The sequence below is a fragment of the Ranitomeya imitator genome, chromosome 1 (genome assembly GCF_032444005.1).
Source record: "Ranitomeya imitator isolate aRanImi1 chromosome 1, aRanImi1.pri, whole genome shotgun sequence".
Taxonomy (NCBI): domain Eukaryota; kingdom Metazoa; phylum Chordata; class Amphibia; order Anura; family Dendrobatidae; genus Ranitomeya; species Ranitomeya imitator.
Window position 1 is genome coordinate 193,974,387 of NC_091282.1, and position 12,945 is coordinate 193,987,331.

Sequence of the window (12,945 nt, forward strand, 5' to 3'; positions counted from 1 at the left end):
TCCACCCCATGTTGTCTCTAGTCTGGGAAAATAAGAAAAGTCTAGGCCACCATAAGATAGAGGTCAAAATAGTGAGAGTATTTGTACCTCTCTGTAAGCAAACAAAAGATGTGTCCGATAACATTCCCAGTCTCTTCCTTCAGTATCCACAAACATCATAATGTGTCATCATCATTTTAATTTTATATAGTAAATCCATAGCTCATGTAAAAATAAGCAGCTTCATAATTTTTTTTATAGAAATATCATCTTCCTTCTCTTCCCGGATTGATCAGTCATTCTCAAAATTCCCAATTCACTGGTGAAATGTACTAAATCTTCAGTGAATACGGAATTTCCCATTACTGAGATAGGAAATGACAATTGGTGCTTATGAAGTTCTATGGAGATCTGGACCCCTCGCTTCAGGAGAATTTGCAGCACAATGTCCGTAACTTCCTCCAGATCCTCTCGTCTCGTCTCTTCATAGAATTTTAAAAATACCCATTGTGATCTCTTATTTGAGTAATGTGGAAATTTGTCTTCAATGAGAGTAAAAGTCCAAGAGGTGAAAGAATCAGATCTCTCTGATAAGATATATGACACACTTGCTTAATTATGTTAATGTGTACTATAGATTTATGAAATAGAAATGAAAACAATGGTTTCTCTGTATTGACCGTGGATTCTCGTGGATCCTATAAACATCATATTCCTTATTTCTTATAAATATTATACTACAACATAGCATCACTTCTAGCTCATAGAATGATGAACCAAATATCTCCTCTCTTTCAGATCTCGTAGCAATGCCTGACATCGGTGTTGCTGCAATGGAGAACTGGGGTTTAATTACCTTTCAAGAAACCTCGCTGATGTATGATCCCAAACAGAAGTTCAGCAATTCCAAGGCTTTGACATGCTTGATAGTTGCTCATGAGATAGGACACCAGGCATGTGGTAAAATGGCCCAGATCTTTCTTTATTTCATTGTTACTTCTTATCTCTTAAAAACAAATTAGAACTCGATGGTAATGACACTTTCTAACAAAAATCATGATTCTGTTTTTTTATGAAAACAAAATCCTCTTCTGAATGCCTATGTCTTCCCCCCCAGTAAAATAATAACATTTAGGCTGGGGTCACATTAGCATATAACATCCGATGCGAGAGTATCATATGCAATATGCTAATGACACTCTGCTGCGAGTGAGGGCCAAGTGTCAGTGATCTGTGCTCCAATTCTCTTGTGCGGAGGAGACGGAGAAAGTCATTTCTCCATCTACTCCTTTGTCGGCATCTGCGGTAATTGCACTGCAGTCCAAAGTTTTACACGTACCCATTGACTTGTATGGGTGTGTGCGATCCGATTCTACGATGCAATCGATTGTTTTCTCATGTCGAATTGGCTTCAGAAAATAATCGCAGGTCTGAGCTGCCCCGTAGTATAACACTGGTCCGAGTGCTGTGCGATGTGTGAGCGAGCCCTTATACGCATCTCCAATGTCGGCGCCATTCCGGCGCTATCAGCACTGGCACACCCAGGGCTCACATGACATTATGTCACGCAATCTCTGTGATAAAAGGTGCTGGCTTCACTCTCCTCTCCTAGGGACTTAATTGACATTCGGAGGAAGTGAGACGGCATTAGCAACTATCACTTCCTACAAATGTCTTGATTTATTTAACCCCTTAGTGACCGCCAATACGCCTTTTAACTGACCTGAGATGTAAGAGACTTATATCCCCATACAGGTGACAATCCAGTAGCTGTCAGCTGTCCACTATAGCTGACAACTTGCTGCATCAGCCATGATCAGTGTTTGCACCATCCAAATCTATTTAACCCCTTAGATGCTGCTGTCAATAGTGACTACATCATTATAAACGGTTAACAGACTGTGGGGGCTTCCTCTTTATCCCAATTGGTGGTCTCAGATCATGATTGCATGGTCCTGATGTTTGTCATGGAAATTCATGACCAAATAGTGGCCTTAGAGTCTGTCGGCTGTAGTAACCTGTTCAGCAGTTAGTGACATTTAGGTGATAAAAATACAGATTTTCATTTTTCTCATGCCACTTTGCATTAATTCCTGAAAATCACCCGAAGGGTTAACAAACGACCTGACTGCAGTTTTCAATATGTCAGCGGGTGCTGTTTTTAAAATGGTATCACTTGTGGGGATTTCCCTATATATAGGACCCTCAAATTCACTTCAAACATGGATAGGTCCCTAAAAAAATACATTTTGTAAATTTCCTTGGAAAAAATTTAAATTGTTGCTACATTTTTAATCCTCCTAAAATGCTAACAAAATAAAATAACATTTTGCAAATGGTGCTGATGTAAAGCAGACATGTGGGAAATGTTATTTATTAATGTTTTGCTGTGGTATGACTATCGGGATTAAAGGGATAATCATTCAAAGTTTGAAAATTGCTAATTTTTTAACATTTTTTTCAAATTTCTGATATTTTTTATAAATAAACGTAAAGCATATCAACCTAAATTTACCATTATCATAAAGTATAATGTGTCACGAAAAAACAATCTCAAAATCACTGGGATTTGTTGAAGTGTTCCAGAGTTATTACCACATAAAGTGACACTGGTCAGATTTCAAAAATTTGGCTCCGTCACTAAGGGGTTAAAGTAGGGGAGAGTGAAGCCAGCACTCATTGGTTGCATAACAATGTAACGTGAGCCGTGGGAGTACCAGGGACCATTACCGGAGGGGAGTAAAAGTGTAATTATTATACTGGGGGGAAGCATAGGGATTTAGAAGGGGTTGTCCGAGTAGCGGCAACCCCTTTTAAAGAGTTTTCCACTACAGTTATATTGATAACCTCTCCTATGGATAAAAGAGCTGATCTGCAGTACCAGCAGCAGCCACCAATCAGTGTGACAGCGCTGTGGTGTTCTGTTCCATGCAATATTCACATACGGCCATTGTTGATTGATCTGATATTGGTGACCAATCCTACGGATTTAGTAGCGGAAAATCCCTTTTGATTTAAAACCACATAAACTTATTGTTGGGGGTTTGATTGGTGAGACCTCTCCTGATTCTGAGTAGAATAGGGCTCTTTCGTCTCTGCACAGTTTTTCCCTGTGCTGTGACCCTCCTGGCCACCTTCTACGGTCACATTGAAATTAATGATATTGGCAGAAATACTAGAAACATTATCAACCTCATGTAAGGACAAGAGAATGTGTGTAATAATTCTGCTGCTTGTAGATCTACCTTTCTAAAATAAAAATACCATTAAATAGCGCCTGAGCTGTGCTTTACAATAGGGTATTTTTTGTCCCCTGATTCCCCACCTATGCTGCCGAAATACCTTACAAAAGTTGCCATTTTCGCCTGTCAATCAGGCTGGTCTGGTCAAAAGGGCGTGGTCACAGCGCTGTTTCTCCCCCACATCTTGCTTATCTTCCCGTTGGTGGCGTAGTGCTTCTCGCTTGCGCAAGTGCCGAATGCACTGTGCAGCTGTAGAAAAAATGCGCGATCTGCGCTATTCAGCGGTTTATCGGTGGGCGCGGCCATCTTCCTGAGGCCGCACATGCGCAGATGGAGTGTCCTGCTTCCCGGGGCTTCAGGAAAATGGCCGTGGGATGCCGCGCGTGCGCAGATGGAGATCGCGGCGGCCATTTTCCTGAAGCCCCGGAAAGCAGGACACTCCATCTGCACACGCGCGGCCTCAGGAAGATGGCCGCGCCCACCGATAAGCCGCTGAATAGCGCAGATCGTGCTCTTTTTCTACAGCTGCGCAGTGCATTCGGCACTTGTGCATGCGAGAAGCACTATGCCACCAACGGGAAGATAAGCAAGATGTGCGGGAGACACAGCGCTGTGACCACGCCCTTTTGACCAGACCAGCCTGATTGACAGGCGAAAACGACGAATTTTGTAAGGTATTTCGGCAGCATAGGTGGGGAATCAGGGGACAAAAAATACCCTGTTGTAAAGCACAGCTCAGGCCCTATTTTACGGTATTTTTTATCTCATACTGAAAAAACAGGGTGACAGGTTCCCTTTAACACTGTCCAGATAGATGAATGTTTTCAGATACTGAGGTGTTTGATGCTAGTAAATCGGATGTGACTAGCACATTGTGCTTTGGGAATCACTCGAATTCTCACCTTCACTACATGTGTTCTCGTTCTAGCAAGTCACACAGGCATTATATGCACATTGGCCTGCTTGGCACAAGTATATTTTGTGTTATATGTTTTTATACTGTCTGTAGGAATGAATAAAATTGATGATCACACAAGCAATTGTCATTTTATGTTTCTTTTTTCTTTTCTAGTGGTTTGGAAATCTTGTTACCATGAAGTGGTGGAATGACATTTGGCTCAATGAAGGATTCGCTTCTTACTTTGAATACATAGGTGCCAGTTTTATTGACCCTAAATTGAAATTGGTAGGCATTATACATTCAAATCAATGGTCGTATGATTAAAGTGATTAAAGTGAGTCTGTTAGGACAAAATAACTGTTCAAACCAAGTGCAAGCACACAGTCCACCATTGGCACCGCCAGTTGAGTGCATTTTTCCACCTACTTGTTTTGCATCTATCTATACTCTTTTCTTTGAATGAAGGTTTGCATGGCTGCATGTTTTAGAGCAGGAGGAGCTGAACATATCGGTTTATAGGTTTGTGGGATATTATTCAGTATATCTTTTTATTCAATTACCGTAAATTCTTGCTCTTTCTGTGCTTTTCAGTCAAGTAGGCGGTCCTCAGCAGTGATTAACAGTCACAGTAGGCAAAGAAAGGACAGGGATCTACCGTATATGCTCAAGTATAAGTCAACCCAAGTATAAGCCGAGGCACATAATTTTGCCACAAAAAACTGGGAAAACTTATTGACTTGAGTATAAGCTGGGTATGCATTGTCCCCTCATCCCTATCCCTGTATGCATGGCTCCCCGTCCCTGTTCTTGTATGCATGGCTCCCCGTCCCTCTATGCATGGCTCCTTATCCCCGTCCTTGTATGCATGGCTCATTATCCCTATCCTTGTATGCATGGCTCCTTATCCCCTATCTTTGTATGCTTTGTTCCTATAAAAAACCATCTACTTACCTTCCCTGCATGCCCTCGCTGCATCTCGTTCCAGTGCCAGCAGCTCTTCCAGACAAGCGATCACGTGTCCCTGCTCATTAAAGTTACGAATATTCACTCCATGCCTATGGGAATGGAGAGGGGTGAATATTCATTACCTTAATGAGTGGGGGACTCGTGATCGATCGGCTGGAAGAGCTGCTGTCGCTGGATTGAGATGCAGAGAGGGCGCGCAGAGAAGGTAAGTACACTATAAGAGAAATTAATATTTAAATGCAGTGAATATTAATTTCTCTTTTGCAGTGGGCACAGTTACAGCAGCAACCACCGGCTCCTGCCTCTGTGACCCACTGCTCCGCCGCTCCCCCTCCCCCGCCATCTTTCTGGGACAATGACTTATGTATAAGTTGAGGGGAGCGTTTTCAGTGCAAAAAAAATGTACTGAAAAACTTGGCTTATACACGAGTATATACGGTAAATGAGTTATATTGAATCAATCTTTACCCACAAATGTAAAAATATATACCTATGTATAAATAATAATATACTGTGTGTATGTATATGTATGTATATACACATACAGTACATACAGTCATGGCCAAAAGTTTGGCACCCTTGAAATTGTTCCAGAAAATGAAGTATTTCTCCCATAAAATTATGGCAATTTTTGTTTTGTTTGTTTTGTGTTTGTTTTGTTATACACATGTTTATTTCCTTTACGTGTACGTCCAATTTGCATTCTTTTCTCATTTTTTTTGTATTGTTCCAACACACACAAAGGAAATAAACATGTGTATAACAAAACATGTCTCCTTGTTTCAGCATGCTTGACATGTCGCTCTCCACTAGAAGAAACGTTACCCCTTTGATTCCGGTCAGACACCTCTCACCCAGCCAAACCAGATCTCACACTTTGCACTGACGAGGGGCAGTACCCCAAAACACAGTGTCACCAAGTGGCACTAGAGTTCTAGTCCTCTTCCTCTCTGGAGAGACAATTAACAAAACCTGTGTAATTGCAATAATTTTCTGGGAGAAATACTTCATTTTCTGGAGCAATTTAAAGAGTGCCAATACTTTTGGCCATGACTGTATATATTTATTATTATTATTTATACATCTGCTCAGCTCCTCTTGCTGCATAACATTCTGCATTTTATGTTGAAATTTGTGAATTTCTCAATTGTTGTTGTCTGACATCTATCAGATTATAGTTATCCTACCTATCTCTTATTTATTTCAGCCTTGTAGGTTCTTCACATAATTTCATGTAAACTCAACAACAATCCCAACCTGTGGACTTGGAGGGATATAGAGGCATGAACATGGAGATTTAAAAACTACAATATTTTATCTACTATATAAAGCTGAATGTGTGTGTGTGTGTGTGTATGTGTGTATGTCTGGGATTGGCATCTGCACCGTCGCAGCTACAGCCACAAAATTTTGCACAGTCACACGTCTGGACCCCGAGAGCGTCATAGGCTATGTTGTGAGGCGAAATTTTAACCCCGCGCGTTCCAATTCACCAAACAATTTTGCCCCTATCTACATAATGGGGAAAAAAGTGAAAGGAAAAGTGTTGGAGGCGTCGAAGCTACAGCCACAAAATTTTGCACAGTCACACGTCTGGACCCTGAGAGCGTCATAGGCTATGTTGTGAGGCGAAATTTTAACCCCGCGCGTTCCAATTCACCAAACAATTTTGCCCCTATCTACATAATGGGGAAAAAAGTGAAAGGAAAAGTGTTGGAGGCGTCGAAGCTACAGCCACAAAATTTTGCACAGTCACACGTCTGGACCCCGAGAGCATCATAGGCTATGTTGTGAGGCGAAATTTTAACCCCGCACGTTCCAATTCACCAAACAATTTTGCCCCTATCTACATAATGGGAAAAAAGGAAAGGAAAAGTGTTGGAGGCAAATTGACAGCTGCCAGATGTGAACAAGGGGGACGTAAAGAGTAAGAGCGATGGTGCCAAAGAGTATATACCGTACAGTTGCTAAGGTGGGGCCCCGACATGGGATACTCACCACACACGGGGATATGAACACACAAACAAAATGCGCCACACACTACCACGTGCTTGAACACATATACCACCCTCAGCACACATTTCACCACACATTCTCCAACCTCGCCACATAAAAGTCGAAACACAAAAGTCGCTGCTCAAAACTCGCCACGTGCAGAACTCGCCACATGCAAAAACTAGGCTCTTGCAAAACTCGCCACAAGTGCAAAACTCACCTCATGGAAAACTCGCCACACGCAAAACTTGCACACGCGGAAAAATTGCCACATGCACAAAAGTTGCAACACACGCAAAATTTGCCTCACACAAAACTTGCACATACTCAAAAGGCACCACACAAAACTCACCACGCGCAAAACTCGCCATGCGCAAAACTTGCTGCACACAAGTTGCTACACTAACCTGTCACATGCAACTCGACACACAAAAAGTTGCTACACGCATGTTGCCACACAAAACTCATCTCACAAAAGTCGCTACATGCATGTCGCCACACGCAACTCAACACACACAACTTGACAAACGAAACTCGCCCTAAAACACACACAAGTCTGGTCTTATCCTTCAAAAATAAAATTCTGATTAATAAGCAGACAAACTACAACAAATGTACCATATAGGAAATACGGCAGCTGTCAGTCACATGACCTGTCTATTATGTGTATGTGTGAGCTAATATATACTGCCAGGGGGAGGGCTTCCTGTTGGCTGGGGATTTATCAGGCTGCCAATTTAGCTTACAAATACTGAGGTAAAAATACTGAGCAAATAACGTATGAACGAGGTCTAATACAGGAGGAGATGACACACAGGTATATACTATATACAGGGGAGATGACACACAGATATATACTATATACAGGAGAGATGACACACAGGTATATACTATATAGAGGAGGAGATGACATACAGGTACATATATATACAGGAGGAGATGACATACAGGTATATACTATATACAGGAGGAGATAACACACAGGTATATACTATATACAGGAGCAGATGACCTATAGGTATATACTATATACAGGAGAAGATGACATACAGGTATATGCTATATATAGAAGATGACATGCAGGTATATACTATATACAGGAGGAGATGACACACAGATATATACTATATACAGGGGAGATGACACACAGGTATATACTATATACAGGAGGAGATGACATACAGGTATATACTATATATAGAAGGAGATGACATTCAGGTATATACTATATATAGGGGAGATGACACACAGCAGGTATATAATATATACAGGGGAGATGACATACAGGTATATACTATATACAGGAGATGACATACAGATGTATACTATATATAAGGGAGATGACAAACATGTATATACTGAGGTGATGAGGTGAAAATGAGAGGTGTGAGGTGAAAATGAAAAGGTGTGAGTGCAAAATGAGAGGAGTGAGGAAAAATAATGGAGTGATCAGAAAATGACAGATGTGAGGTTGAAATGACAAGTGTTAGGGGGGAATGTGTTATGGCTGGCAATCAGGCAACACAGCGTGCAGTAATCAGCGCACATACAGAGATCTGGCAATAACCAAAAACAATAGGACGAGCTCTGAGACGTGGAATCTCTGTAGACTGCAGTACCTGATCTATCCTCACACAACTATAAGCAGCAGTGGATTGCGCCTATCACTACCTATGCAACTCGGCACTGCCTGAGGAGCTGACTAGCCTGAAGATAGAAATACAAGCCTGACTTACCTCAGAGAAATACCCCAAAGGAATAGGCAGCCCCCCACGTATAATGACTGTTAGCAAGATGAAAAGACAAACGTAGGAATGAAATAGATTCAGCAAAGTGAGGCCCGATATTCTAGACAGAGCGAGGATAGCAAAGAGAACTATGCAGTCTACAAAAAACCCTAAAACGAAAACCACGCAAAGGGGCAAAAAGACCCACCGTGCCAAACTAACAGCACGGCGGTGCACCCCTTTGCCTCTCAGAGCTTCCAGCAAAAGTTAATAGCAAGCTGGACAGAAAAAACAGAAAACAAACTAGAAGAACTTATCTAGCAGAGCAGCAGGCCCAAGGAAAGATGCAGTAGCTCAGATCCAACACTGGAACATTGACAAGGAGCAAGGAAGACAGACTCAGGTGGAGCTAAATAGCAAGGCAGCCAACGAGCTCACCAAAACACCTGAGGGAGGAAGCCCAGAGACTGCAATACCACTTGTGACCACAGAAGTGAACTCAGCCACAGAATTCACAACAGTACCCCCCCCCCTTGAGGAGGGGTCACCGAACCCTCACCAGAACCCCCAGGCCGACCAGGATGAGCCACATGAAAGGCACGAACAAGATCTGGGGCATGGACATCAGAGGCAAAAACCCAGGAATTATCTTCCTGAGCGTAACCCTTCCATTTGACCAGATACTGGAGTTTCCGTCTAGAGACACGAGAATCCAAAATCTTCTCCACAATATACTCCAATTCCCCCTCCACCAAAACAGGGGCAGGAGGCTCCACAGATGGAACCATAGGTGCCACGTATCTCCTCAACAACGACCTATGGAATACATTATGTATGGAAAAGGAGTCTGGGAGGATCAGACGAAAAGACACCGGATTGAGAATCTCAGAAATCCTATACGGACCAATAAAACGAGGTTTAAATTTAGGAGAGGAAACCTTCATAGGAATATGACGAGAAGATAACCAAACCAGATCCCCAACACGAAGTCGGGGTCCCACACGGCGTCTGCGATTAGCGAAAAGCTGAGCCTTCTCCTGGGACAAGGTCAAATTGTCCACTACCTGAGTCCAGATCTGCTGCAACCTGTCCACCACAGAATCCACACCAGGACAGTCCGAAGACTCAACCTGTCCTGAAGAGAAACGAGGATGGAACCCAGAATTGCAGAAAAATGGAGAGACCAAGGTAGCCGAGCTGGCCCGATTATTAAGGGCGAACTCAGCCAACGGCAAAAATGACACCCAATCATCCTGGTCAGCGGAAACAAAACATCTCAGATATGTTTCCAAGGTCTGATTGGTTCGTTCGGTCTGGCCATTAGTCTGAGGATGGAAGGCCGAGGAGAAAGATAGGTCAATGCCCATCCTACCACAAAAGGCTCGCCAGAACCTCGAGACAAACTGGGAACCTCTGTCAGAAACAATATTCTCAGGAATGCCATGTAAACGAACCACATGCTGGAAGAACAAAGGCACCAAATCAGAGGAGGAAGGCAATTTAACCAAGGGCACCAGATGGACCATTTTAGAAAAGCGATCACAGACCACCCAAATGACCGACATTTTTTGAGAAACGGGAAGGTCAGAAATGAAATCCATCGAAATATGTGTCCAAGGCCTCTTCGGGACCGGCAAGGGCAAAAGCAACCCACTGGCACGTGAACAGCAGGGCTTAGCCCTAGCACAAATTCCACAGGACTGCACAAAAGCACGCACATCCCGTGACAGAGATGGCCACCAGAAGGATCTAGCAAACAACTCCCTGGTACCAAAGATTCCTGGATGACCGGCCAGCACCGAACAATGAAGTTCAGAGATAACTTTACTAGTCCACCTATCAGGGACGAACAGTTTCTCGGCCGGACAACGATCAGGTTTATTAGCCTGAAATTTCTGCAACACTCTCCGCAAATCAGGGGAGATGGCAGACACAATGACTCCTTCCTTGAGGATACTCGCCGGCTCAGATAACCCCGGAGAGTCGGGCACAAAACTCCTAGACAGAGCATCCGCCTTCACATTTTTAGAGCCCGGAAGGTATGAAATCACAAAATCAAAACGAGCAAAAAATAACGACCAACGGGCCTGTCTAGGATTCAAGCGCTTGGCAGACTCAAGATAAGTAAGGTTCTTATGATCAGTCAAAACCACCACGCGATGCTTAGCACCCTCAAGCCAATGACGCCACTCCTCGAATGCCCACTTCATGGCCAGCAACTCTCGGTTGCCCACATCATAATTACGCTCAGCAGCAGAAAATTTCCTGGAAAAGAAAGCACATGGTTTGAACACTGAGCAACCAGAACCTCTCTGTGACAAAACCGCCCCTGCACCAATCTCAGAAGCATCAACCTCGACCTGGAACGGAAGAGAAACATCAGGTTGACACAACACAGGGGCACAGCAAAAACGACGCTTCAACTCCTGAAAAGCTTCCACGGCAGCAGAAGACCAATTAACCAAATCAGCACCCTTCTTGGTCAAATCGGTCAATGGTCTGGCAATGCTAGAAAAATTACAGATGAAGCGACGATAAAAATTAGCAAAGCCCAGGAATTTCTGCAGACTTTTTAGAGATGTCGGCTGAGTCCAATCCTGGATGGCCTGAACCTTAACCGGATCCATCTCGATAGTAGAAGGGGAAAAGATGAACCCCAAAAATGAAACTTTCTGCACACCGAAGAGACACTTTGATCCCTTCACGAACAAGGAATTAGCACGCAGTACCTGGAAAACCATTCTGACTTGCTTCACATGAGACTCCCAATCATCTGAGAAGATCAAAATGTCATCCAAGTAAACAATCAAGAATTTATCCAGATACTCACGGAAAATGTCATGCATAAAAGACTGAAAAACAGATGGAGCATTGGCAAGTCCTATTCCGTTGAGAGGAATTGATGCTACACCTTTGGCCAAGAATAAGCCTCAGTACTGGGCCCAGCTGACCATGTGCATTGCTCCTGCACATCAGGAAGTTATTCGCTTTCTGGTACTGCATAATTTGCATGATGTGGTCGTGTTGGGGTTGCCATGGCTCCTTGTACTGTTATGGCTGGCAATCAGGCAACACAGCGTGCAGTAATCAGCGCACATACAGAGATCTGGCAATAACCAAAAACAATAGGACGAGCTCTGAGACGTGGAATCTCTGTAGACTGCAGTACCTGATCTATCCTCACACAACTATAAGCAGCAGTGGATTGCGCCTATCACTACCTATGCAACTCGGCACTGCCTGAGGAGCTGACTAGCCTGAAGATAGAAATACAAGCCTGACTTACCTCAGAGAAATACCCCAAAGGAATAGGCAGCCCCCCACGTATAATGACTGTTAGCAAGATGAAAAGACAAACGTAGGAATGAAATAGATTCAGCAAAGTGAGGCCCGATATTCTAGACAGAGCGAGGATAGCAAAGAGAACTATGCAGTCTACAAAAAACCCTAAAACGAAAACCACGCAAAGGGGCAAAAAGACCCACCGTGCCGAACTAACAGCACGGCGGTGCACCCCTTTGCCTCTCAGAGCTTCCAGCAAAAGTTAATAGCAAGCTGGACAGAAAAAACAGAAAACAAGCTAGAAGAACTTATCTAGCAGAGCAGCAGGCCCAAGGAAAGATGCAGTAGCTCAGATCCAACACTGGAACATTGACAAGGAGCAAGGAAGACAGACTCAGGTGGAGCTAAATAGCAAGGCAGCCAACGAGCTCACCAAAACACCTGAGGGAGGAAGCCCAGAGACTGCAATACCACTTGTGACCACAGAAGTGAACTCAGCCACAGAATTCACAACAGGAATGAGAGGAGTGAGGGAGAAAATGAGAGATGTGAGGGAGAAAATGAGAGATGTGAGGGGGAAAATGAAAGATGTGATTGGGAAAATGAGAGGCGTGATGGGAAAATAAGAGAAATGAGGTGCTATAACTAACCACAGATATTTACTATGCCCAGGCAACGCCGGGCTCTTCAGCTAGTTAGGAATAAATTAAAAAGAGTTCATTTAAAATTTAAACAAATGGTTTTAGTGTAAACAATCAATAGCTTTAGGCTTAGCTGCACTATAGGGACTAGAAATACTGTAAATGTTACTTATGATAAACATGTGTAGAAGACCAAGTCAATCAATATAAAG

At 43.2% G+C, this 12,945-nt stretch overlaps 1 protein-coding gene across 2 annotated transcripts in view; it reads left to right on the forward strand.

The window, feature by feature from the left end:
• The window catches only part of LVRN (laeverin), a 200,058-nt gene that overhangs the window by 80,748 nt on the left and 106,365 nt on the right, over window positions 1-12,945 (forward strand). For both annotated transcript variants that reach the window (XM_069753189.1, XM_069753199.1), the window contains exons 5-6: window positions 778-932; window positions 4,294-4,407. In XM_069753189.1, the coding sequence (XP_069609290.1) occupies window positions 778-932; window positions 4,294-4,407 (269 nt within the window). The remainder of the gene's footprint in view (window positions 1-777; window positions 933-4,293; window positions 4,408-12,945) is intronic.